Source organism: Antedon mediterranea, chromosome 4 (assembly GCF_964355755.1).
Source record: "Antedon mediterranea chromosome 4, ecAntMedi1.1, whole genome shotgun sequence".
NCBI classification, from domain to species: Eukaryota; Metazoa; Echinodermata; class Crinoidea; order Comatulida; family Antedonidae; genus Antedon; species Antedon mediterranea.
In genome coordinates, this window is record NC_092673.1 from 3,967,394 (window position 1) to 3,993,426 (window position 26,033).

At 33.8% G+C, this 26,033-nt stretch overlaps 2 protein-coding genes across 3 annotated transcripts; both read right to left on the reverse strand.

Moving 5' to 3' along the window:
• Positions 1–357: 357 nt before the first annotated feature.
• On the reverse strand, positions 358–6,609 carry LOC140047906 (uncharacterized). Its single transcript, XM_072092935.1, has 11 exons — positions 6,512–6,609; positions 5,831–5,922; positions 5,534–5,623; positions 4,692–5,237; positions 3,604–3,726; positions 3,088–3,203; positions 2,769–2,847; positions 2,175–2,320; positions 1,911–1,994; positions 1,427–1,514; positions 358–1,111 (listed from the first exon to the last, which is right to left on the reverse strand). Exons 1-11 carry the CDS (start codon positions 6,570–6,572, stop codon positions 971–973), a joined length of 1,566 nt encoding a protein of 521 aa, XP_071949036.1. The 5' UTR covers positions 6,573–6,609; the 3' UTR covers positions 358–970.
• Positions 6,610–7,320: 711 nt separating this feature from the next.
• LOC140046346 (tRNA (34-2'-O)-methyltransferase regulator WDR6-like) lies at positions 7,321–23,938 on the reverse strand. 2 transcript variants are annotated; one of them, XM_072090964.1, is made up of 25 exons: positions 23,910–23,938; positions 23,199–23,384; positions 22,969–23,067; positions 22,531–22,615; positions 21,719–21,889; positions 20,022–20,169; positions 16,749–16,955; positions 16,587–16,649; positions 16,381–16,428; positions 16,112–16,172; positions 15,503–15,632; positions 14,974–15,125; positions 14,673–14,779; positions 13,726–13,914; positions 13,084–13,320; positions 12,545–12,724; positions 12,060–12,120; positions 11,787–11,852; positions 11,191–11,396; positions 10,372–10,583; positions 9,616–10,136; positions 9,367–9,513; positions 9,178–9,260; positions 7,937–8,004; positions 7,321–7,825 (listed from the first exon to the last, which is right to left on the reverse strand). In XM_072090964.1, the coding sequence occupies exons 2-25, from the start codon at positions 23,317–23,319 to the stop codon at positions 7,753–7,755; spliced, it is 3,435 nt and encodes a 1,144-aa protein (XP_071947065.1). In that variant the 5' UTR covers positions 23,320–23,384; positions 23,910–23,938; the 3' UTR covers positions 7,321–7,752. The 2 variants fall into 2 exon arrangements, with proteins under 2 accessions (XP_071947065.1, XP_071947066.1); XM_072090965.1 differs by lacking the exons at positions 21,719–21,889; positions 22,531–22,615; positions 22,969–23,067; positions 23,199–23,384; positions 23,910–23,938 and having other exon boundaries at positions 16,749–16,897; positions 20,022–20,063.
• Between the last annotated feature and the right edge of the window lie 2,095 nt (positions 23,939–26,033).

Genomic DNA, 26,033 nt, shown 5'->3' on the forward strand with positions numbered 1-26,033 from the left:
AATAAAAATATCTTTATTCAACAAATAACTATTAAATTAATTGTGCTGAAAATAATCATATCAGAGCAGATTTTAAAGTGTCTTTCCATTTTTGATAAATATAAAACTATTCAAATACACTATAAACCAATGTATTACAGTGCAATATAACCATGTACAGTATTACAATGCAATATAACCATTGTTATAATACAATATTATTACCAATGTATTTATTACAATGCAATATAACCATTGTTATAATACAATATTATTACCAATGTATTTATTACAATGCAATATAACCAATGTAATACAATAAAATATTACCAATTTATTATAATACAGTATAACAAATATATTACAATATTACTGTACCAATGTATTACAATACAAGAAAAGAGTAGACCTTTTTAAAATACATTTTATTAAATAAATATACAATCCATATATATACAAATCCAAAGGCAAATTACTGAAAATAATGACAATGCTGTGTGTATCAGTGGCTGGTATATAAATAAGTTTTATGAATAAATATATAATCCACATATATAATTTTGCATTTATTTGGCAACTAAAGAGCATTAAATTAAAATAAAAAATTGCTTAAATAGTAGGATAGAGGTTTTGGCCTCTTATTGTTTATCGACCTAGGTCTCTTTTACGATTTACCAAATATGGTAACGATAACTAAAGTTGTATACTGAGCCTATATGGATGCATAGATTACTTCTTTTGCATAAATTACCATCTCTTTCAGTTTACAAAACAAAAACTTGTCAAGTATTGCACAAGACACTCAAACGAGTGAATGCGCTGCTTACACAGCATTTAAACATATAAACCAATCTGTATTGACAATATACTGATTTCCAAAACTCTCATACCCTTGTTACCCTTATGTATACGGACGTTGCCCAAACTGCCTATTTATTTCAACCACAGTACGCATTCAGTGTGAAAACCAAGCAATTATAGTTAGTCTTCATTAACCTGGACTAGCTTCCTTTATCGTTGCTTGTACTGCAACATGGTCTGAGCTAGCCTTGCGATTCCATTGCTCATCGTTTAACAGAGAAATGTCTTTTATTTCAAGATGTTTTGGTAAACGAACAAATATATAATCAATCTGTAAAAAAAGTTTTGGTATTAATTATATACGTAGCAAGCATTATAACTTTTTTTGATAGATGAGTGGAGTTATGGCTTGGTGGTTATGATGCTTGGCTACAAATCCAAGGGTCCTGTCATGTCAGGATTTTTTTAAATGACAAATTACAACTCCACTCCCAAAGACTTGTAATAAGACTTTGTTTATGTAGAGCATCTTGTGTGTTTGTCTTCTGAACCAGATTGCCACCTCTAGGAAGGATAGTGAATGAATTTGCTTATGGTTATCTTTGGCAATTTGCCTAAATAAATAAAAAGAACAAAATGTACTTACACGTTTCCTAAGATGTTTATCAAGTCTGTTAAATGTAAGACCATCATCCCTTTTCTCATTTCCTTGGTATACACCAGGGGTATCAGGCCTAAAGAAAAAATATGCAAGTTCAAATAATGTTCAAAATGTTACCTTGCCCATGCACAGTTATGATTTGATCGAACTGCTCCCACAATTTCTTGTGATAGTACTGTGGTAATTAATTCTATTGTGTTTTAAAAAGCCTTGGGTGTGATATGCCAATGATGTTGTGATCGTGTGGTAAAATGGTAGCTCAAATGTACAATATTTTTATGGCCTAAAGCTCTGTCTACACTATCGAACTTTATGTGGCAAAAAAGTGTGATGTGCTCATATATGGAGGTGGTATGCCCAAATATGGTAGTGATATGACATCATCATGTCCATTATGGGCACATCACATTTTTTTTGTCACATAAAGTTTGATAGTGTGGACAAAGCTTAATAATGGTTAACAAATTACCTTGGTTCCTTGTAGAACACTCTCCATGCGTCTTTCAATTCACTTGTCCACACACCATTAATATCAGTTTTACCAGATAAAAACCTGAAAGACATTTGATTGATTGTATTCATTTGGTTCACATCAAATCCTCAAGTATAACAAACAAATGATAATATCTTAACAAGTACTACAATATCCATATGGCTAGGGCCTATTTAAAGGGTTCTGTCTGTATGTATGGCTCTAACTTGAATTGCACTATGTAATTACTTTAATGCTTACTGTATAGGCTTGCTGTGTGGTTCATCATTGAAATCTCCTAATAGGATAGCAGGTCCTTTAACTGCACTAATATAATTCCAGATTTCCAAGACAGATCTCAGCCTAGCAGATGCACTGAGTGAAAGGTGGGTCACAAACACATGAACCTAAACATTATAAAAGGGTGTAAGAAAATAGATATCGATCATCCATATTAAAAGGTTAAACATTTTTCAACACGAAAGAGAAAGAAGGAACAGATTATGTATTAACAATTGCCAAGTGTATAATGTAAAAATGCTGTATTGTAAATAAACGTGGGGCACAAGAGGTAAGGGGAAAATGTTTTTGAATTTTATGGCATCAATTATCATAGTAGACTGTTCTAAAACTTTGTGTCAAAAAGACTTTTAAGCAGACACAGGATTTTGAATGTTTAACTATTTAAGTAAGATCATGGATAAACTAGAATCATACAGGAGGAATTACATTTTTTCTTAGTGGAGTTAAGAGTTGCGAGTTACAACCCTGGCACTAGGTAAGGATTGAACCCCAGACCTTGGGATTAGAAAGCAAGCATGTTAACCACCAAGCTACAGCTCTACATTAACTTACAGCACCAATATCAGGAATAATAATCTCAGCTCGGAGACAGATTCTTTGATGGACAGAATCATCGGCATCTGAAAAATTCCTTAAAAAAAGGAAACTTTATGTGAAAAAAAAATTTGATGTGCCCATATATGGACAAGATGTCATACCACTACCATTTAAGCATCACTACCATACCATCACTACACAAATTTCAACCCAGCCTAATTGCGCCACCCTAGCTACATCTTTGAATTAATAATAAAAAATTAAATACAAAGTTTGGGAATGGATTTTATACATCTCGGTAAATTGAGGTAACTATTATTGACATATTTAGTACCTTGATAATAGGATATAGTCATGTGCTACAATAGGATGTTTGGAAAATATCGCTAAACCTTCTTCAACTCTTACTAGATCCTGTGAGAAATAGGAAACGGCGGGTTGGTACACAAACTGTAGTAAAATAAAGTGAATTTTAAAATTACTGTAAGATTACTGTAAATTTGATTTTTTGGTTTTTGTCACCAACTATAACATTAATGACCACAACCTCTATCCCATACTTTGGGATACATCAATTCAGGGAACATCCCTATTAAGGGTTATTCACATCTGTTCCAGCGCCGGCAAATCAAATTGAATGCAAATGTTTCGTTTTCACAATGCTCCATGAGGCCATGCGCCAAACGATATGCGAGTAGCCGCGTGAAAACAACACCTTGACGTTCAATTTTATTTGGACCGAAAATGTGACAAACTAAAAAAGGTAATATAATAAAGTGCAATGAAATATAGTCTTGTCGAAATGATGGTGATGATTGTAACACCTGATATGTAAATTCCATTTACTTACCTGGTAGCCAGGTAAATAGTTAGCAAGGTGTTGCACCTGAGCGGGTCCAAGTTCCTTCCCATTTAATTGGTCAAATCGAACTTCCTGAAACCCTATAATATCACTTTGACTGCCTGCAACCAACTGTACAGTAATATAAGTAATATATTTATATAATAATAGTTTTAATATATAACTGTATAGCATTATAACATACTGTATTTAAAAAGAAATTGGAACATTTTTATTTAATTTAATAATTTCAGTTGTCCTTGTTCTTACTACAATAGAACCCCTTATTTAGGATATTCTTAATATGGGCCACTTTTTTGGGTCCTGGGGGTGTGACCTCAAATGACATTTTCAAAATATGACCGTACAAAATGGTTATTGTTGATATTTGTAATCAATGTGGAGGCCAATTAACACACACGCAGTAACAGTATGCGGAAAACAGTTGTCCCATGTAGAATCTGTATCTATCCCAAGCGGAAATTACCCGTCTGCTAGACGTTGTGTGTAAATGGTTTATTACGTTACTGCTCGTGTGTAAATTGGCCTTTATGCCATAGAGACATTATATTTTTCACTATAATAGGGGGTTTTCGCAACCTTACGAATACATTAACGAAAATGGATACGTCACGCACAAGTATTCGTTTTTCGTAAGCCAGTAAAAATCTGTTTCGCATGGCAACGAAATGACTGCGGTAAATTGCAGGTACGTGCTGCTTGGTGCTTTGCTGCCTAGGCCTAGCGTAACATCAAAGCGAGTGAGGACTTTAAAAACTGTTATTTATCAAAATTGACCTGGCATTTTAGTAAATTACTTTAGTAAATTACTTTCAACAAAAGTATAATTATATTATAATCATGAATCATTCCTGATTCAAATGCAAAATAGATCAAAAACTATACTCGTTTTGTAGTCACGAATATGGCTGGTGATATTTGTCAACACGAATACGCTTTACGAATATGAAATGGGGATCAGCTCAAAAGTTTCACAAATGTGTGACGTATCTGTTTTCGTTATCGTATTCGTAAGGTTGCGAAAACTCCCTATTATCTCTATGCCAAAACATATCATAACTATAGATTATACTCACAATGCCTAGTTGATTCATTCTTCTGACATAATAGTTAGGATTATTTTCAAAACTATTAAAATTCCAAATGTTATACGATAAAATTTGTAAATGTCTTTGCGCTTCAGTTGACGGAACTTTCCAATGAGAATTCAAATAACTTTCCGATTTGTGACATCCATCCCCTAAAGATAATGGATTCTTCCTGAGAATACTTGAAAACGATTTGCTAGATGGAACCACATGACCATCACCCAAGCTACTTGATTGGTCAATAATAGTAATATGATCATCAGTAGTTTTACTAGCCTTGTTTATTTCCGAACTGGAATTTATGCATATCCTTGAGTTTGTTTCATAAAATGTGTGTTGAAAAATAAATAAACGGTGAGCACGATCTTTTGTTATTAATAATTCATGAAAGTAAGAACTGTTGCTCCATGACAGAGCAAGTCTATAATTAAGTCCAACTATTGCACGTTTTGTTTGTATTTTCTGTTTTCCTTTTTCAATGAGGTATTCCTTCTTGACATAGCGAGTAGCACCATTTACTGTGTAATGCAACTTCTATGAAGAGCAGAATTAATAACTAGCATAAATAAACAAACAGATTATATTGTGTTTTGAGACCAATCTTAATATGGCTCTTATAGGTTTGTTTCTTATAGGTCTGCTGTTGTAAATAAGTCATTTTCTCAAAAAAAGCTTGGAAATTCCGGAAAAGCTACAGAATACAAGTTTATCCATCAAGAGATGGCATCGGAAGATATAGCTGAATGTAAAATTCAATCTATTCATGGATTTAAACAAATGTATGTCAAGAAAGAAAGGCATCTATGAATAATAAATAAACTGGCTCTTACTTCTTTATGTATACCAAGAATATCAGGTTCCGAGTTCAAACCATTGTTTGCTACTAAAGACTCATATTTTCTTGCTTTCTCTTTGGCAAACTGAAATAAGACAAATTATATAACAATATATAGTATATACAGTATATCTATCAATGAATTTCTATATTTTACTGCTATTAGTAGCCTAATATTGGGAATAGACTGTATTACTATTAATAGGTTTTTTGCAGGATGAGCTCTCAAAAAATTTTGCTGCAGTATCTCAGGGTTTTTACTTAATGTTACTTAAATGTAATAGTCACATACTTGAATAACCTCTGCAACATCAGGGTGATTGTGGTCCACTTCATCTATATGCTCTCCAAGAATTCCTCCATATAAAATGCTGCTTTGCATAACTGAAATACAATGAGATATAATTAAACAAAAAGTTACAATATTAAAATAATTGAAACAAGAAAAAAAAAACATTATTTAGGCCTAGGCCTAGGCTATAATGACAATGTGGATGTAAAGTTTCCTATCAGCACAGACTTCACTGTTTTATGTTGGCACTAATGATTGTGGGCATCCAATTTATATCATAGTACTGTACTATAATAATTGAATAATTGATATATGATTAACCATGATTGTTCAAATTTCAAATTGCGCAAATCGTTCAACAATCCATTTGCAACAAACAAAAGCATTATCCATCACAAACAATACATAATATAGGCTACACTCAATCTATTTACCGTACTTACATAGTCAGTTAGGCCGAGGCCTGAGCTTAGTTGTTGGATAGCTTACCTACTAATCAGATACTAGGGTAGGCCTCGGACACTCAAGATTACCGCTAGTATATTAGGTCTAGGCCCTGGCATATACTAGGAAAAATTATAAGGAAGTGATCCAAGAAGTTACAGTACTTCTTTTCTAGACTTAATTAATATTCTATAATGACACTTAGTGGATACAAAAAAATCACAACTTGTTAATTACCTCTAAATAATGAACACAACAAATAAATAATGAGGTTATGCCTCAAATAGGTAATAAACATCTTATATAAGCATGATCTGCCAGGCTCTAGGCCTAGTTTTTTGGATGAATGTACTGGTATAAATGAATTGCTGACATATTGAGGGCGCTTTATAAAGTAACTTCTATCCCATAATTCCTACCAAAATGTTACACATATTTTGCCAAAGTGGTTACATTGCTAACATATTGAGGGCGCCTTTTCTCTGACTCAATTGTCGTATTCGATTGGAGAACTTTCCTCGTCACAACGTAAAGATTCGTTGAGTACTTTTTGTATTCGAATTGTAAATTTGTGCTCAACAGAAAGTCATTCGAATAGAAAACGTTGACAACGAAAGCTTTTTCGTTAAGAACAATCTCAACGCTCAAAATACTCCGTTAAAGAAGTACTCAACGGAAAAACTACTCAACGGTACACTCGAATACGACGAATTATATCTATGAATTTCAAAATGTTACACAGTTTTAGACGGAGAGGTATAGGTTTAGGTTTTTTATATTTTTTATATTATAGTAAAGATTCGTTGAGTACTTTTTGTATTCGAATTGTAAATTTGTGCTCAACAGAAAGTCATTCGAATAGGAAACGTTGACAACGAAAGCTTTTTCGTTAAGAACAATCTCAACGCTCAAAATACTCCGTTAAAGAAGTACTCAACGGCAAAACTGTACTCAACGGTGAAAGTCTAAATCGAATACGACAATATAAATGCGACTACAAGAACTATTCAGTGACAAAAAAGATTACTCTCATTTTATGCAGTTAAAATATTTTATTCAATTTAAAGCATACTTTTGTTATTACTGTATTTTATTTACAAAATATATAGTTACCTTTCATTATTCACAAATTATCTTACCAATGTTTTAAAAGTGTATTGTATAAAAGCAAGGAGCATCTTTATTTGCCTTTTTCTAGAAACTGCCTGTTAAAAAAGTAATGTATGCTGAGAGGTCCAAGTCTGCATCTGTTTCAAGGCTGGCCTAACTTTGTAGAGTACATAAACTTATACTGACCCAGATCGTAAGTGTAAATTGGGTCAAAGTGAGCCGCCGACAACTACATACCAATTTCAGATTATCATAAAATAAATATTACATTTATTATTTTTACTAATATAAATAACAGAATCAAATAAGCATATCTGCACTTATTTATCAATATTAAAATTGTTATTCAAATTGTTTCCAGATTAAAATCATTCGTCCACCTTGCTAGAGGTACTAAGCAGCTGAAAGCCTTGTCCATGAAGTAATATATAAACCTTTTCTCTGTAAAATAAAATACAAAAATGTACAGCTATTTGCAAGTACAGATAAAACGTAAAAACAGCAGATCCTTTTTTTCTAATATTTTAAAAAGTGTTAAGTATCTTTACTCACCCTATTATGGTTACATTTAAGCCTGATGTATCTGCAACATGTGTAAATTCCGAACCAATAAGTTTCATCTAATAAATATATAAAATAATTATTTAAAATGCTACCAATGAACTCGCCTCATAGGTTATAGATAGGATAGCACATTCAATATTAGAGCTTCGGTACCAACACAAGAGGGTGCTATTATACAGATATTGACTGCTTAGAGGTTAAATATAAGATTTGACATCCCCGAGGGAATGATATTAAGTTCGAGGGAATATAGGCCTATATTTCCCAAAGCGCCAGCTGAGGGAAATATATATTCCCCGAGAACTTAATATCATTCCCGAGGGGATGTCAAATCTTATATTTAACCGATATAAAAGGCAATATCTGTTATATTATATAGCCAACAACAAGTCTGCTGGGTTGGGTGAAGCTAGGAGGCCTCCTTCCTATAGTATTTGTATTGTATTTAAACAAGCCTGCCTAGACACCTTACCTTGCGAAGAATAATATACAGATAATTACTAATTAATGATTCCTTGGCAATAAAATATTCACTTAGGCCTAGGTCGTTGAAATTAACAGAAGAATTTCCATCAATAAGCCTATTAAAAATAATAATATTATAATCAGGTAGGACTAGGCCTAGGCCGAATAAACAATTCGTCTTCTTCTCGATCTTCGAGGAGCCGAATCACCGGATGTTCAGCGCGTACTAGTTGCTAAGTTACTACCGTGAGTATTGACCAATCACAAACGGTGTTTCATCACATTTAGGGTGGACTAATAACAAATGAGGGCGCTATGTATGCATAGTTTAAATAGTTTAGATGATTAATTTCTTCAAGCAAGCTACAATGGCGCAGCGGTTGGAGCGTTGTCTTGCGATGGAGTGACAATTCCACCCGAGTTCAAGATCGAGTAGATGACTTTTGTTTATTTATCGGCAACGCGAGTGTTGGTACACGAAAATTACACAGTCAATATCATCGTACTCGAGAATCTATATGTTTAATGACAGGAGACACGATAATTACGCGAAAATTACACAGTCAATATCATCGTTCTCGAGGATATATACGATTTACGATCCTCGCAGCGGTAGTCATGTGATGCAGTTTCAACCAATCACGTTCGCGTATTTACATAGGCTATGTAATATATAAATATATTTCCTAATACTGAGTGCACAGTTTAACCGCATTTTACCAGTGTTAATAATGGAATTACATATTTTAAATTTGAACACTTACTTTATTGTGATTTATTTTCCAACTATTGAGACGTTGATCTATAGACGATGATAACAAATTGTGTTTATCTAGAAACTTCACACCTAAAATAAGTTAAAAACAAATTATTTAGAAGAAATTGACATGAAATGGTGGATAGATAAAAGTATTTACAATTTAGACTTACATTTATAAGGACAAATCTCTCACCTGAGATTAGGGTTGCATGGGCTGAAGGAATACTAAAAGAATCACCCACATCAAATTTGATGTGTCCATTTTCTTGAATTCTGACCTTCAATATGGTAACATGAATTGCATTATCATCACCACCACTTGCTAATAAATAATCAGAGCCTGAAAAAAATAAATGTTGATGTATATATTCAGGATTTTAAAGGCAAGCATTTTGCTAAAACTGAAATAATCACACGGTTATTTTTTTATAAAAATCATTACCTGTATTTACAATGTCCATTGTATTGATTCCGGATTGATGTATTCTCTTTGTAAAGAGTGGTTTATGATTTTCTTCAATACCTGATGCACCTGTTATATCTACATCTTCCTTAATTTGAACACTGCTGCTACTACCAGCAGACATTGCTTTTTCTAAATGCCTTTCAGCATGTTCAGAACTCTCTGGATTCATTAATTCATCTTTAGTTAATTTATGCAAATTAAAATTAGATTCTAATCCTTTACAAGAAATGTCATCTTTTGAAGAACAAGAATCTTCTGAATAAAATTTATCCTCATTTGATCTTTGACATTTGTCAACACCAGAATGGTAGGTATAAATTAAGTTGGTGATGTCCCACAATGCAACTCTTCCATCTGTCCCAGCTGAGCAGACGACTACCGCATTGCCTTCTGGGAGTTTGTGAATGATTTGAGTTAGAGACAGTAGACAAACATTATGCCAAGAGGATGACCATATATTTATGAATGTCTTGTGAACTTCACTGAAGTTAAATAATCTATAAAACAACATAAAGACACCAAAATTATAACTTTGGTCAATATGGGTTATTTCTTAACAATTATTCTATTAATAATAAATAAATAATAACTATTAAAAATTAAGATATCTATTATAAAGGAAAATATCTCTATTACTCTCTCTATTAATAGTGATATCTCTAAAAAAAGAATTATTTTTTTCAAATTAAGATTATTTCTGAATTTAAAAACAATTAAACAAACAAATGTTACCGTATAAATCCGTCAGATGCTGCTATAGTTAGAAATTGATTGTAATGTGGAAGGGATTTATCTACGTCTTGTGCGGACGTAACTTGAAGCGCCATGTAGCGTGTATCTGGGTCCAATGGTTGTCTCTGTCTCATTCGTTTGCGTCTTTGCTTAGCATCCAGCGTGCCATACGACGCAAGAAGGGATACAGTACAGGCAGATTCCAGGTTTTCCTGTCAATACATATAATAGTTAGGGATGTTAGGAAATGTCACCTCACTCAATAGAGTTGGTAAATTACATAAGGAATTATATGCGAGAAGGCTTGAGTTCAAGACCTGTTTGTGTTGTATTGTCTGTGTACTTTGACAATATGCTTTATTTTTGTTTTAAACTTTGGATAGTATTTTCTGCAGAATTGTCTTCTTGTGTGCACTGAATGCTTGTCAGTATACCGTAAAGGGGAGTCCCGTGTTCTCTGAACGTAAAAGAATGAGCTGTTAGGAGCTCATTGTACTAAGCCTCGGCATTATGTGGTAGAACGTAGGGGAATGAGCTGTTAGGAGCTCATTGTACTAAGCCTCGGCATGTATGTGGTAGGGTGGCCAGTTCCTTTCCACGCCGCCTATTTTTCTCCCTAGTATTTTCAACCAGGTACTCATTTACAGCTGAGTGGACTGGGAGTTGTCGGGAATTGAACCCGGGTCTATCTGTATGACAGTCAAGTGTCCTAATCAACTAACTAATTTTCTTATAAGCTCCTCTTTTCTGCTCCAAATTCCTCTATTATTTATTATCATTTACAAAAGTAAACAAATATGAAAAGAAAATCAAACTTACTGCATTATCCTTTATAACAAGTCTCCAACATTTGATGCTGCATCTACCTCCAACAGAAAATAACAATTTCTCCGCTTCTTCTCTTTTATTCTGGCATTCATGCTTCTTTATCCCATGGCTATAATGCGATTCACAGATAGCAAGGTCTCTAACACTAGAAATATGGTCTTGTAATGTTTTTATAACTACTGCTTTAGATGTTTTGCCTATTCAAATATTAAGGAAAGAAGTAGTGAAATGAAAATGAATTGGGGAACAATGAATCTTTGGAACACGTTGAAAACTGAACAATTCTTCAGGAACTTCACGTAATGATCCTTCCGCAATGAATCAATGTGAAAAAGCAGCCATCAGAAGCAACAAGATGCATCTTCCGTCTCAAGGAGGACCGATGATAGCTTATGAAGATGACATAATAATGTTAACGTTCTTTCTTAACTAGATAGTTAGCATGCCTGTACAATTTTCATTTATAGTGTTTTATACTCTACTATGCAAGGCTGACACTGAATTTATTTGTCTGGTTAATGTAATGTCTAAAAGTGAGAACTATATTATATATCATTTTTTTTGCCAAGCAAATTTAAAAAGGATACAATCGACAGCTACAATTTTGACCATTGTATCTTCACTCCCAGTGGCCATGAGAAGGTAACCAATACCTAAAATGCAAATATTAATGATAATGACTATCTGTATACAATTCTTTATGTTTAAACCAGTAATAAATATGTATGTATTTTTTAATGACTGGTTTAACATAAATAATTGTAAACAGATAGTTATTTTAATACTCAATGGCAATACCAAGTTTACAAACTAAAATGTGCACATTACTTTTTGAATAAGAATATAAATAAATAAAATACCTTTTACATTGATTCTTTCAAGAAACTTAGCACATGTCAACTCCCTTCCATGTAGACTATCCTACAATTAATGAAAATAAATGGGGCGTCAACATGGGTTTTGTATGGTGAGCCCCAGTGTGTGTAAACTTCAGAATTTTGGTAAGCAATGCGAAAGGGGTATTATTTGACAAATAAAAGTGTGGCCGAGGAACCATCATTACGTAGCCATAACATCAGCAAGTGTTCGAGACTCACTACATGGTTCTGGTGGTAGAACAAGTCTGCTCAGATAAGGACTATAAACCGTAGGTCCAGTGTACACATTTATCTTATGTGCACTTTAAATATTCTAGCACATCTTTCGAGATGAGTAGTGAGTTACCTTAATGTACTAGTATATCACAGCCACTGATCATAACTGGGCCCTCTGGGAGACCAGTCTGAAGAGGTTACCCAGTATATATAAAATATTTCAAATCGATTCCATAATATATTAAGCAAACCTTAAGAATAAGTTGCTTCTGTAATCCTGTCTGTTTACATAAGAATACATCTCTGGCTTTAATAAAGGCAAAGCAAGAAATGTTCTCTAGTTCAGCGTATCCCCAGGTTCGATGACCTCCACCGCAATCTACTTGAAATAATGTCTGATTCTGACTGACAGACCAAACCACAAAGTGAGTCTAAAACAATATCAGCAAAACAGTTTTACTTTAAATTCTTAAGCTCTGTCTACTCTATCAAAAGTGTGATATTCCCAAATATGGTGGTAATATGCCCAAATATGGTAGTGATATGACATCATCATGTCCATATATGGGCACATCACATTTTTTTGTCAAACATTAAATTTGATAGTGTAGACAGAGCTGTAAATACCGGAAATATAACATATAAATACAAATAAAAGTCCATAACATTATCATGGGCCCTAGCTATGAATGAAAATGAATAAATAAATACTTCTCTTACTAAACAAAAGGACGAACGAAAGGAAAAAACCATTAACATTTTTTTTTTAATAAACTAAACAAGTACTTACTGTATGGAATCCCAGAACTTGCATTTCACCATTTTCTTTAATGAGTATTTTTTCAATCCATTCAAAACCTTTGTAAACCTTATTAGTGTTCATAACTTGTAAGAAATTATCGTGGAACTGATATTCTTTATACGTGCCATCTCGTCCGGTACTATATACGTTGTTGTTATGGCAACAAATGTCAGTTACCCCTACTTTACCGTGAACCCCTCGTAGCGTAGTAACAGGCTGAATTGGCTGAAGCACAAAAAAAAAAACATTGTATTGTATTGGAGGGGGAATAACTAGTTCAAATTAATTCATCTACATTCCACTTTTCATAAAGATATTGTCCCCTGAAAAATAATTTTTCTTAATTTTGTTGTTGAATATGTCACTCTAATGTCACATAATAGTTATTCACTTTGACCAAATATTGGATTGAGAAAAAATATTTACCTGAAAAAAATAGTAAAATTGTCTGTCAGTGTCAGACAATTGGTTTTTTTTTGGTCTTTTTATAAGTGAAAACATTATTTGATTTTGATTTTTTTTCTATGGAAGTGATTATCTTTATAAAAACTACAAAATGACCTATTCAAAGTTTTAATGAATCTTTATTTTTCAAGTTTCTGGGGAACATATACAATACATCTTTAATACCTCAGTGTTGCTATCAACTGGATAGGGGAAGTGATGCAGTGAACCACGTTTGTCTCCGCACAAGATTCCCCTTCCGTACGGAAGCACAGCAGCTGTGGTAATCCAGCGTTGCCTTGATTCAGGAAGGAAGAACATCATGGATTTTGCAGCTGTCAGCTCATTTTCAGTCATACAGACATTCCATAAAATCTGATAACAAACAAAATGCACATGTACAGTATAGTAATATTATTATTGAGGAAACACCTTCATAACCAAACAGGTGTCCCTGTAATCCCTTGAATAGGGGTGTCCAAAGGGGGAGGATCTACCAGAACCAAACTGGCCTCCAACAACACACCACTAGAACAAAGCATCCTGGTAATAGGGGTATCCCTTGAATAGGGTTGTCCAAAGGGGGAGGATCTACCAGAACCAAACTGGCCTCCAACAACACACCACTAGAACAAAGCGTCCTGGTAATAGGGGTAACCCTTGAATAGGGTTGTCCAAAGGGGGAAGATCTACCAGAACCAAACTGGCCTCTAACAACACACCACTAGAACATTTATGGACTCAGCAGCAGCAACATAGAATAACCTCAAATATGGTGAGAACTAAAGGGGCTAATCTACTTTTCTTTAATGAATGGTGTACAAAGTTGTACACTCAGGTATTTAAATAATAACATTATGTAGACCTATGTATGAAGACAAACAAAATTTAAAATGTAGAATTGAAGTATTGGATGTGCATTTTGGTGTTTGGGACCAATAGCTTAATGTCTCATCTGTCAGATGTGGCAATGAGAGGACAATGATGGGTCTCACAACGTATCATTAGGAATTTGAACTGGACATGTTCTCTAGCCTAGACTAGAAAAATATGCCTTGGCCTACAAACAAAGAAACAGTGTTATGTATAGAACATGTATATTCATATCACTGAACTCAAACACTTTGACTCACCAGTCGGCCCTCTGGTCCAGATGATACAAGCTTTTGATCATCAGCCCAACACAACCCAAGAACCTTGCTTTCAAATGCATTGGATAATTGCACATACTTGGGAGAACCTGTAAGGAATTTAAATGCAATTATTTTTTATTTTATTGTTTTAATAAAGGTATAAAGACATCGAAAAGGCGAGTATAATGTACACGCCTCCTGCAGGATTGGACATATGATGGTATAATCATTGCAAAATGGTGAATATGCTGAAACCATGATTAGTATGGCAGTGTATATAATTAATGTTATGATTGCTTACTTAGATGCACTATTTTAATGTCTCCGTGGATGTTACCCAAGGCAACCAAGTGATGAGACGGTGACAAGGAAGTGATTCCATATGACCTAAATCTTGCATCATGGGTAATTATTCTCCATAACTTGGTCTTCAGTTGGTAACCCAATAAGTATCTAAAAAAAGATATGAGAAATTAAAATTAAGTCATTTTAAAATTCTAATATTTTTTACTAACAGTTACTAAAGATCTCTTTTAACACCCTAGTACAAGGAAATTAGTATAAAACATCTCAAAGACTCTTTACACAATTTCATATGTTGAGGTTGTCTTGGAATTTTATCAAGTTGTTGAACTTAAGGTCCAGGTGGAAACCTTGCCTTCTGTTTTAACAGACTTGTGGATTTGAAAATTTTTCGGGTGGCCATCGATAAAAACTGAAAATTATTTTTCAGAATTCGACAACTTGGACAAATGACGTAATGTGTAATTCACATCCTCGCAAATCGAAAGCCTTGTAATAAACCATCTATAAGTCTAATCTAAACATACCCAGCATTTGTCATTGTGATAACTTCAGCGTTGTTAGTTAACATAACAGTTCTTGCAAAATCATTCTTATCAAACCCATTATGAGTCTGAACGTAGTGTTGTAGATGAATGCCCTCAACTGCTGCTAACTCTACATATACAAAATAAAGAACAGCAATATATCACTTTTAATCCTATATTTAATAGCCTAAACTGAATGACTATCTTTATTCAGAGAGTATTATAATGAGTCAATCAGGTTAAGCTAGCATTTGCCATTCAGTTTTTAGATTAAAGCCCTGTCTACACTATCAAACTTTATGTGACAACAAAATTTGATGTGCCCATATGTGGACATGATGATGTCATATCACTACCATATTTTGGGCACATCACTACCATATTTGAGCACATCACACTTTTTTTTGTCAAACTAGTTTGATAGTGTAGAAAGAGCAAGAACTATTCACTGTCTTAGTATAGTAGGCCATGTGTGCATAAATGCAAACAAACGTTTCTTCGGTGCTCTTATCAAAATTGGCTGATGTGGTAAAATAAAAGTTCATGCATCTAGGACCATAATATAAATTTCTTTACGTTTCAGAACTGCTTCTGTGCTTTGTCACTTACCATTGTGCGATTCACTATCCAAATACCATAGTCGTATACTGCTATCCCCACCACCAGTTGCCTAACAAAATACAATAAAGAGGCACATTCTTTTCTGTGTTAATAATATATCTTGCATGTGAAAACTATCTAATAAGCAAACCTGTCACTATATGGCATAATTAAAGAACAGATTGAAATAATAATTTAGTATAAAAGTAATAATTTAGTAGTAAGATTAGTCAAAATTAACAAAAAATGTTTGAAATTTGAATTGAAATTGAACTTACAATCATTGTTTCTTCTTTGTTGACTGCTAAACTCCAAATACTTCGACCCTAAAAGGTAAAACATTTAAAAAAATTTTATTCCAAATTATCTAACATGTTTACATTGTTTGCTAACTAATTGACAAGCACTTACTAAAGGAATGAAGAAAAACAAAAACAAAAATGCACAAAAAAAAGTTTTTCACTCATTCATCAAGTTCGCTAACCTTATGACCTTTGAACTTATGTAGAATTTTCCCCTCATAGTTCCACACAATACAAGTTGCATCCTAATATAAAAGAACAAAATATGAATACACCATACAAAAATGTACATACAAAATTATCACTGTCAAGATAACTTTTTGTATCGATTTATTCTTACATACCTCTCCTATGCTAATTATGTTTTTACTGAGCAGTCGGGCAGCCCACACTCTAGCGCTATGGCCATACATCACTAGCTTTGCATCGTTCAACACTGGACTGGATGGACAATCCAGCGATTCAACTGGCCATAATCTGATACTGCGATCATCTGACACAGAACATAGAATTTTATGAGTGAAGCTGTATTGGACATTGAATATCACACCCTAAATAAAAACAAATAGTTTTAGTGTAAAGCTCTGTCTACACTATCAAACTGTAATGTGATTTACCCATATATGGATATGATGATGTCATATCACTACCATATTTGGGTATACCACTACCATATTTGGGCACATCACATTTTTGTTGTCAAACTAGTTTGATAGTGTCGACAGAGTTAACAGACAAAGTAGTTTTGGTTAATAATCATATTGCAGTATGAATTGACAACACATTTTGCCTCTTAACTTTACTAAACTAAAGGTAAGAACTAGACATGAAACTCGTCACTTTGACGAGTTAGTTATCCGCTCAACAAACGCCACGTGCACGTCATACGTTAGAATATTGCACACAGAAAAATATTAAGGCATTATGACCTGAACTAAAGAATATGATATGTTGTTATTTCTGAATTCTGTTATTTTGTGTCATATACATAGTATACAGAGTACAATCTGTAAACATATCACAAACAGTGTAAAATAGGTGAAATTACGGGACCCGTATTTTATTGTAATTTTTAACATCTTGACGGTTTCAAAATGAAATGCAAAAGTAGAAATTTCAGAATGAAATTATCTCAGCAACAACATATTAACGTGTAGAAGAAATTGGAATACGTGAAATATTGATGCGCGCTCTTTTAAATGTAATGAAATATAACGCAAAAGATGAAAATACGACTTTTTGTATTTAACTGGCCATATGATAACGTCACAACATTCGATTGGCAAAATTTTCACATGATTTTGTATCTACTATACAATAGCTTCCTGAAAACGTTTTAATCGTGATTATCACATTTTATTCTTACGAGCTATAACAGATTAAAATTTACTGTAAAGATGAAATTAATGACCAACGCAATTTAAATTTTTAGGCATGATGACGTTAAAAAAATTAAAAAATTTTTAATTCATGCAAAAGATAGTTGATTGACCTAGAATATATTACAATCGGGGTGAAAATGGACAACGAATAAGTGGAGATGCGCTCTATTAAATGTGATGAGCTATGACGAAAGAGACAAAAATCCTATATTTTATATTCGCGTGGCCATACGATGACGTCACAATGTTCGGTTAGCCATATTAATGCATGATTCGATATCTACAACTCATCAACTTCCAGAATATGTAATTTAAAAAAAAGTTCTCCATGTAGTTTAGAATCTATGACTGTTTAAAAATAGGCATAATTTTGACGAATTTTTGAACTTTTTCACCAGAAACGCGTGCAAATTATTTAATTCGACGTGCTCGTATGACGTAATTTTAAGTCGAAATTGTTTAAAAGTTGGTAACATTACTATAAAAGGCTGAAAAAACATAAATCACGCGAAAAAAATATGTTTTTAACGCTACGTGTGTACCGTGTGCGTAAAAAGTTTCGCGCGCGTGGGAATTTTTGACATGCTCAAAATGACATGAAACGCATAGAAAGTTGATTAGAAGTTGATTTTTCGCACTCTAAAATTTTAAACGCGCGTGCGCGCGTAACTTTTTGTGAAACATGCTATTTTTAATCCATAGAAAGTTTGCGCTTGATGTGACTTAAATTTTCACAAAGTGTCAAAACAAAATTATGTTTCGTTTTTAGTCTATGATCAATCATTGAAATTCATAAAATCGCGCGTAAGTCACGTTGCGCAACTCTGACGTCATTCAAAAATAGGAGGTGCACAAGTTCACGTAAATGTCGATATGTTGACAAAGTTACGATATGTTCTGTTAACACGTTTTAGAGAAACGCGACGCACAAAAATGACAGAAGGAAAGAAGTATAATACAGAAAAAACTAGATTTGAACTCGTCACGTTGACGAGTTAGGCTATCGCCCAACGCATCGTAACACGCACATGTTATTTATTATGCTTAGTCTACTATAGGCTGCACTACAACGATTGTAAAGAACAGCTGGAATACATCAAAATCGTTTAATAAGTGTCAACAGTTGACGGTATTAGCATTGTAAACGGTTTAGTTGACGGTTATTTTTTATTTTACACCACTCACGTTTATTCAATTGTTTGAAAATGATGACCTTCTCAAATTAAAAAAAAAAGTTCATAAGTCTAAAAAGGAATTATTTTAGTAATAAAATATTGAAAATTGGAAGAAAATTGATAACGTTTACGCGGTATGCGCTCTATTGAATGTGACAAACTGTGTCGAAAGAGACAAAATCTCTATATTTTACATTTGTGTGGCCATACGATGACGTCACAACTTCCCAGAGGTAAAAATTTTGCATGAATACATATCTACAATATATCTGCTTACATATTAGGTTAAAAAAATTGGGGGTCACCAGACATCCCGGAGAGCTATAATCGATTCAAAATAGGCATATTTTTACACAAATTTGCATAAAATTACCAATTTTCAAGCGCACGATTTTTAAAGTTTGACGTGCACGTGTGTCATTATTTTGCATTCATAATTCATCAAATATGAAAGAAATATATCATAAAACTATGAAAAACAATAATCAAGCGCAAAAACGGGCTTTCTAGGCTGCGTACGAGCGAAGTGCGCAATAGCGCGCGCGCAACGCAAATTTTTTTGAAAAATGTGAAATGCTTAAAATGTCCTGAAACGTGTAGAAAGTTGATTAGAAATTGATTTTGAGCATTTTTAACTTTCAAAGCGCGCGTACGCGCGATTTGACCAATGTTCAAAATTTTGCTGATGATACAGGAAGATGACCCTTGACATGAAGCATGCGTGTGTCAAGTGGTATTTAAAAATAGCTATTGGTTTTCAAGTTATAGTCAATCTAAGAATTTCAGAAAATCGCGCGTAGTTACGCTACGCGACCATATTTTCATTAAACCAAAGTTTGTTGCACAACTACATATATACGTGCATCTGCTGGCCAAGTTACAACATAACTGCTACCGCCGTTTTTGAGATCTGCTGCGCACAAAAATTGAGCAGAAAAAATGAAATTTGTGACAATAACAATAGGCTATCGCTCTCTGTAGAGCGATAGCCTAAAAAAAAAATATGATGAAACAGGACGATTACAAGGAGTTATCCGCTACTAAGCGGATAACTAATTACCTCATGACCTGTACATCTAAGGTCAGGTACCACTCTCCCTTCCTTACTCCTCCCAGAAGCAGGTCGCCATAGTAACACTTGGTTGAATACTGTACCAGCAAATAAAGCTAATTGTGACCAACTTTTATTGACAAAGCTAGCAGAGTATCTAGAATATCTTTGTTAAAGAAAATCCAATATTTATAATAAGGGCGTTAAAAAAGAATAAATATATGTCAATGTATTTGTAATGTAACAGTTCTTGGTTTACTGAAAACTAAATTAATTTAGATAACAGGCTCTATGGCCCCCCATTGCAGTACCTAGCACAAAGGTAGACAATTACATGAGCTTTTATATACTCATGAGAATACAGATAACACAGGTGTGTCTCGAACTGATGTCTTTTAGTTGGTACCACCAAAGATTAACAGTTGATTACTTAGACACTGTATTGAGACATTGATAGTCAACTTTCTCATTACCAGACACCCTAATGTTGAAGACAGGCCGATTTTCTTTAAAAAATACTATTAAATACATAAATCTCTTTATTCATCTCATAAACAAACAAAAACAAGTGAGGAGTAAAACGTGTTTTAAACGATGAAAGGGACCTCCAAGAAACCCCAAGGGGCTTGTGATAGGAGGCCCACTAAAACTATCCTAAAGCCATGTCTACACTATCAAACAAAACAAATGTGATGTGCCCATATATGGACATGATGATGTCATATCACTACCATATTTGGGAATATCACTACCATATTTGGGAATATCACTACCATATTTAGGCACATTACACCTTCTTTGTCAAACTAGTTTGATAGTGTAGACAAAACTTTAGGCTGGTTTTTAAGAAATTCTGGTATTCCAAATGTTTTGAATAATTGGGACCTTTTGGGAGAGTTTCTCATTTTCAGAAAATCCTGTACTGTATTGGGAGACAGAGTCGAGTGTATTTATTAATATCCTGTTTGATTTTCTGATGTATCTATAGTTTATCTCTGTGTCTATTTTTTCAGCTGCCAAGTAATAAAGTTATGTTAACAGGATGTGATCATTACTAAAAACAAAAACCTTTAAAGATGTATTGTCCCCCTAAAAAAATAATTTTTTTAATTTTGTTTGTTGAATATGCGATTTAATCTCACATAATAGTTATCCACTTTGACCAAAAATTAAACACAATTTATTTACCTGAAAAAAATGTAATTTAAAGTATAAAAAGGTCAAATTGGCTGCCAGTCAATGGATTTTTGGTTGAATGTATTATTTATTATGTTATTTTATAAGTGAAAACATTTTTTGGGGGACAATACATCTTTAAATTTGTGTGCAGTGAAATTCAGTGATAAATAAAAATAAAATTGTTAATAAGTGGGCTACCATTCTTCCACAGTTTTTTTAAAATTCAAATTGTATAGCAACCTTTCCACCCACATATGGGAACAGTTTGGTGGAACATGGTAACAACGGTGAACATTGGCACACAGTAGAATAGTACAGATGGCACAGTGTTGTGGATTACAAATGATACACCCTCATATTTTTTGCATTAATTGTAAATTTTGTATAGATATAGAGAGACACGCCCTGTAGCTGTTGTCTCCTTAGAACTCCTTCATGTTTCATTAAACGAAAGGAATAAATGAATAAATATTTATCACGAGTCCACAGGAATCTGTAAAGAAGTGCAACTAAATATTAATGGATACAAAATACACTTCTCTTCGCAATGTACTTGCTCAATCAGTATGCCTTGTTTCCAATCCCATAATTCAACTGAGTTATGGCCCAATGCTACAGCAATATGGTTTGCATTGTCCAAGCACTGTATGTCCCATATCCAATCGCTCAATTCTCGAACATCCATTTCAAATTGAACTCTAAAATATAAAAATTGATGAAAATGAAACAACGTTAATTTTAATTAAATAAATCAATAATTGATGAGAAAATGTGACGTGAAAAAGGCTCTTTAGATGAAACCTATGTTTTCTTTGCTGATGCTTTTATGGTACAAGTATTATGTGTTTGCCATTATTATTATTGCCCATTATTTGTACACTTGTATTGTATTCATTTGCTGACATATGACCATTTGCACATTAAGGCTGGCTGGATACATGCAATTGAATTTAGATATTAGTTCAAAAGTTGACTATATTATAAGGGTGGCTGGTTTAAGTGACTTAATACAGATTAGATATGCTTAAATGTGATACTCTTTTCACAATAATAATATTTACGGTATACTTTATTGAATTTTAACTATTGTAATATATTTTTTACTGTTTTTATGTCGTTTGTATTGTTGAGGGCCCCTCAAAATCAGCTTACGCTGGCTGGGTTGCCCTCTTTATTTTGAAATATTATTTATTTATTTATTCAACAATATTTCAAAATAAACTTGAAAATGCCAATTTTTTCATGTAGGATAAACCAAAAACAACAACATAAATGCTTTATTCAGATATTAAAGAGAAGAAGTTTGTCACAATTTCAACTTGCGATCTTTAATACGTACCTACAAGTATTTAGTTCAGAATTCCAGGATATTGACAGCATGCGGAATGCTTTCTGTCCAAATATAACAAAAACATTTTCATGACCTGTATATATAAAAGAAAATTAATTTGCAGATCTTAGGAAAAAGGGTTTGTATTTAAGTATTAATTATTAATTCTCTAATTCATTCAGTGTAATTCATAATTCTACATATTCTCATACCTGTACTCTGCATAGTCGCTTGGACTAGGCTATCTCTGTCTACACTATAAAACTTTATGACAAAAAAATGTCATATACCATATATGGACATGATGTTATATCACTACCATATTTGAGCACATCACACTTTTTTTTTCCAAGTTTGATAGTGTAGACGGAGCTTAACGCTGTTTAATCCACGACTTTTCAATTATTAATTAATTTTCGATTATTATTATTAATTAATACTACTCACTGTGTCTTATACCATGAATTCTCTGGCTTGTAAAGATCTTCTGGGATGTAATCTTGTTTTGCGTTTTAGTGTCGTAAATATTGAGATAAGGTCCTTCACCTAAATTTTTTTTTAAAGTAAAATAAAGTAGAGTAGAATGGTAAATATTGAAATAAGAACCGGAAAGTTATGAAATATAGAGCCACCTCGAAAAAGGTAACATTTAAAAAGACTAGATGACAAAAACCGACCTGTAATTAAATATGGACCATTATAAAGTAACGCTGTAATTGGTGCAATCAATAAATCTGTTGTCATGGTGATGGTTTCCATACCAGTTTCTTGATTGGATGACATTTTTTGGCATCGCATTTGGAGAGCCTCAGGTATTGGAGTGAGCTATTATACTATTATTACAAGGCTCAACTGTTTATCTGCTGTGGTTAAAAGAATTAGTTACATTTCAAGACAAAACACACGATATTTAGGCATATTATTATTAGTTCAAAATTAATTAAGATATAATGCTACTCAGATAATCAATAATTATTAATTATTCTATATATAGCTAGGTATTCCAAGGGTGCAGAAAAGGGAGTGCATTGTTTTTTGCAAGAGCCATAAGCAAAATTTGTCACACTCCCCATCATCAGCCTATGCAATATAAAGAGGTACTCATATAAATTCAGCCTAAATATGTCCCCCCCCCCCCCCCTTCTCTGTAGCCTAGCTAGGCCTAGCCTAGTAGTACTAGGCTACTTACTAATAATTGGAGTGGTGGAGCCCTCCTCCTCACTCGGCGGGCCTAGGCCTAGCCTAGCTGGATAGTCTCCTACACTTTTATTTGTTGTGTTGTTCTGCGCATTATATGTGCTTTATGAGTAGCTACTGATGTATTGATACTATAGATATGCTATAATATTACAATATTACAAAAAAACTGCTGGGCATAAACTACCTACCACCATCATTCATGTACTACCACCACCGCTTGTGTCAAGCTAGCCAACAATAAGCCAGCCAACAATAAGCCAGCCCACTTTTATTTTTTCCAGCCAACAATAACTATGAAACGCCGTTTGTGCATTCTTTACATTTTCATTGTTACTTATGGCTTTTATGGTATTAGGAATTAAATATTTGTGAGAAAAACGGCGGATTGTTCCTGGGATTCACTAGGTGGGATTATACTAGGGTACCCCCTTAGTCGTCCAGTATAAGTTAGAATGGGACCAATGGTGCCGTTTACTCAGCCCTCATCTTTAAAATTTGAGTGTAACTCAATTACAATTTTTAAAATATAGTTATATTTGAAACTGTATTTGTGAGAAAATGGCGGATTGTTCCTGGGAGTCACTTGGTGGGATTATACTAGGGTACCCCCTTAGTCGTCCAGTATAAGTTAGAGTGCGACCACTGGTCCCGTTTACTAAGCCCTCATCTTTAAAATTTGAGTGTAACTCAATTACAATTTTTAAAATATAGTTAAATTTGAAACTGTATTGGTGAGAAAATGGCGGATTGTTCCTGGGAGTCACTTGGTGGGATTATACTAGGGTACCTCCTTAGTCGTACACTATAAGTTAGAGTGGGACCACTGGTACCGTTTTTACACAGCCCTCATCTTTTAAATTTGAGTGTAACTCATTTACGATTAAAAAAATATAGTGAAATTTGATACTGTATTTGTGAGAAAATGGCGGATTGTTCCTGGGAGTCACTTGGTGGGATTATACTAGGGTACCTCCTTAGTTGTCCAGTATAAGTTAGAGTGGGACCACTGGTTCCGTTTACTCAGCCCTCATCTTTAACATTTGAGTGTAACTCATTTACGACTTTAAAATATAGTGAAATTTGATACTGTATTTGTGAGAAAACGGCGGATTGTTCCTGAGAGTCACTTGGTGGGATTATACTAGGGTGCCTCCTTAGTCGTCCAGTATAAGTTAGAGTGGGACCACTGGTCCCGTTTACTCAGCCCTCATCTTTTAAATTTAAGTGTAACTCATTTACGATTTTAAAAATATAGTGAAATTAGATACTGTATTTTTGTGAGAAAACGGCGGATTGTTCCTGGGAGTCACATGGTGGCATTATACTAAGGTACGTCCTTAGTCGTCCAGTATAAGTTAGAGTGCGACCACTGGTTCCGTTTACTCAGCCCTCATCTTTTAAATTTGAGTGTAACTCAATTACGGTAAAAAAAGTTAAAATATAGTGAAAATTGATACTGTATTTGTGAGAAAATGGCGGATTGTTCCTTGGAGTCACTTGGTGGGATTATACTAGGGTACGTCCTTAGTTATCCAGTAGAAGTTAGAGTGGGACCACTGGTCCCGTTTACCCAGCCCTCATCTTTAACGTTTGAGTGTAACTCAATTACGATTAATATTTTAAAATATAGTGAAATTTGATACTGTATTTGTGAGAAAATGGCGGATTGTTCCCGAGAGTCACTTGGTGGGATTATACTAGGGTACCTCCTTAGTTGTCCAGTTTAAGTTAGAGTGGGACCACTGTTCCCGTTTACTCAGCCCTTATCTTTAAAATTTGAGTGTAACTCATTTACGATTAATATTTTAAAATATAGTGAAATTTGATACTGTATTTGTGAGAAAATGGCGGATTGTTCCTGAAAGCCACTTGGTGGGATTATACTAGGGTACCCCCTTAGTTGTGCAGTATAAGTTAGAGTGGGACCACTGGTCCCGTTTACTCAGCCCTCATCTTTAAAATTTGAGTGTAACTCATTTACGATTTTTAAAATATAGTAAAATTTGAAACTGTATTTGTGAGAAAACGGCGGATTGTTCCTGGGAGTCACATTGTGGCATTATACTAAGGTACGTCCTTAGTCGTCCAGTATAAGTTAGAGTGCGACCACTGGTTCCGTTTACTCAGCCCTCATCTTTTAAATTTGAGTGTAACTCAATTACGGTAAAAAATTTTAAAATATAGTGAAAATTGATACTGTATTTGTGAGAAAATGGCGGATTGTTCCTTGGAGTCACTTGGTGGGATTATACTAGGGTACCTCCTTAGTTGTCCAGTAGAGGTTAGAGTGGGACCACTGGTCCCGTTTACTC

Bases quoted from the DNA above. Each gene is read 5' to 3' on its own strand.
- LOC140047906 (XM_072092935.1), bottom strand. From the start codon at position 6,572: ATGTTTATTACCTATTTGAGGCATAACCTCATTATTTATTTGTTGTGT. The intron at 5,923-6,511 runs GTAATTAACAAG...ATTGTATTTCAG, and splicing joins GTTGTGTTCATTATTTAGAG to TTATGCAAAGCAGCATTTTA. The intron at 3,204-3,603 runs GTAAGTAAATGG...ATTTTACTACAG, and splicing joins ACTATTTACCTGGCTACCAG to TTTGTGTACCAACCCGCCGT.
- LOC140046346 (XM_072090964.1), bottom strand. From the start codon at position 23,319: ATGCGATGCCAAAAAATGTCATCCAATCAAGAAACTGGTATGGAAACC. The intron at 10,584-11,190 runs GTAAGTTTGATT...ATGTATTGACAG, and splicing joins TTGTTATAAAGGATAATGCA to GAAAACCTGGAATCTGCCTG. The intron at 9,514-9,615 runs GTAATGATTTTT...TATTTTTTTCAG, and splicing joins AATGGACATTGTAAATACAG to GCTCTGATTATTTATTAGCA.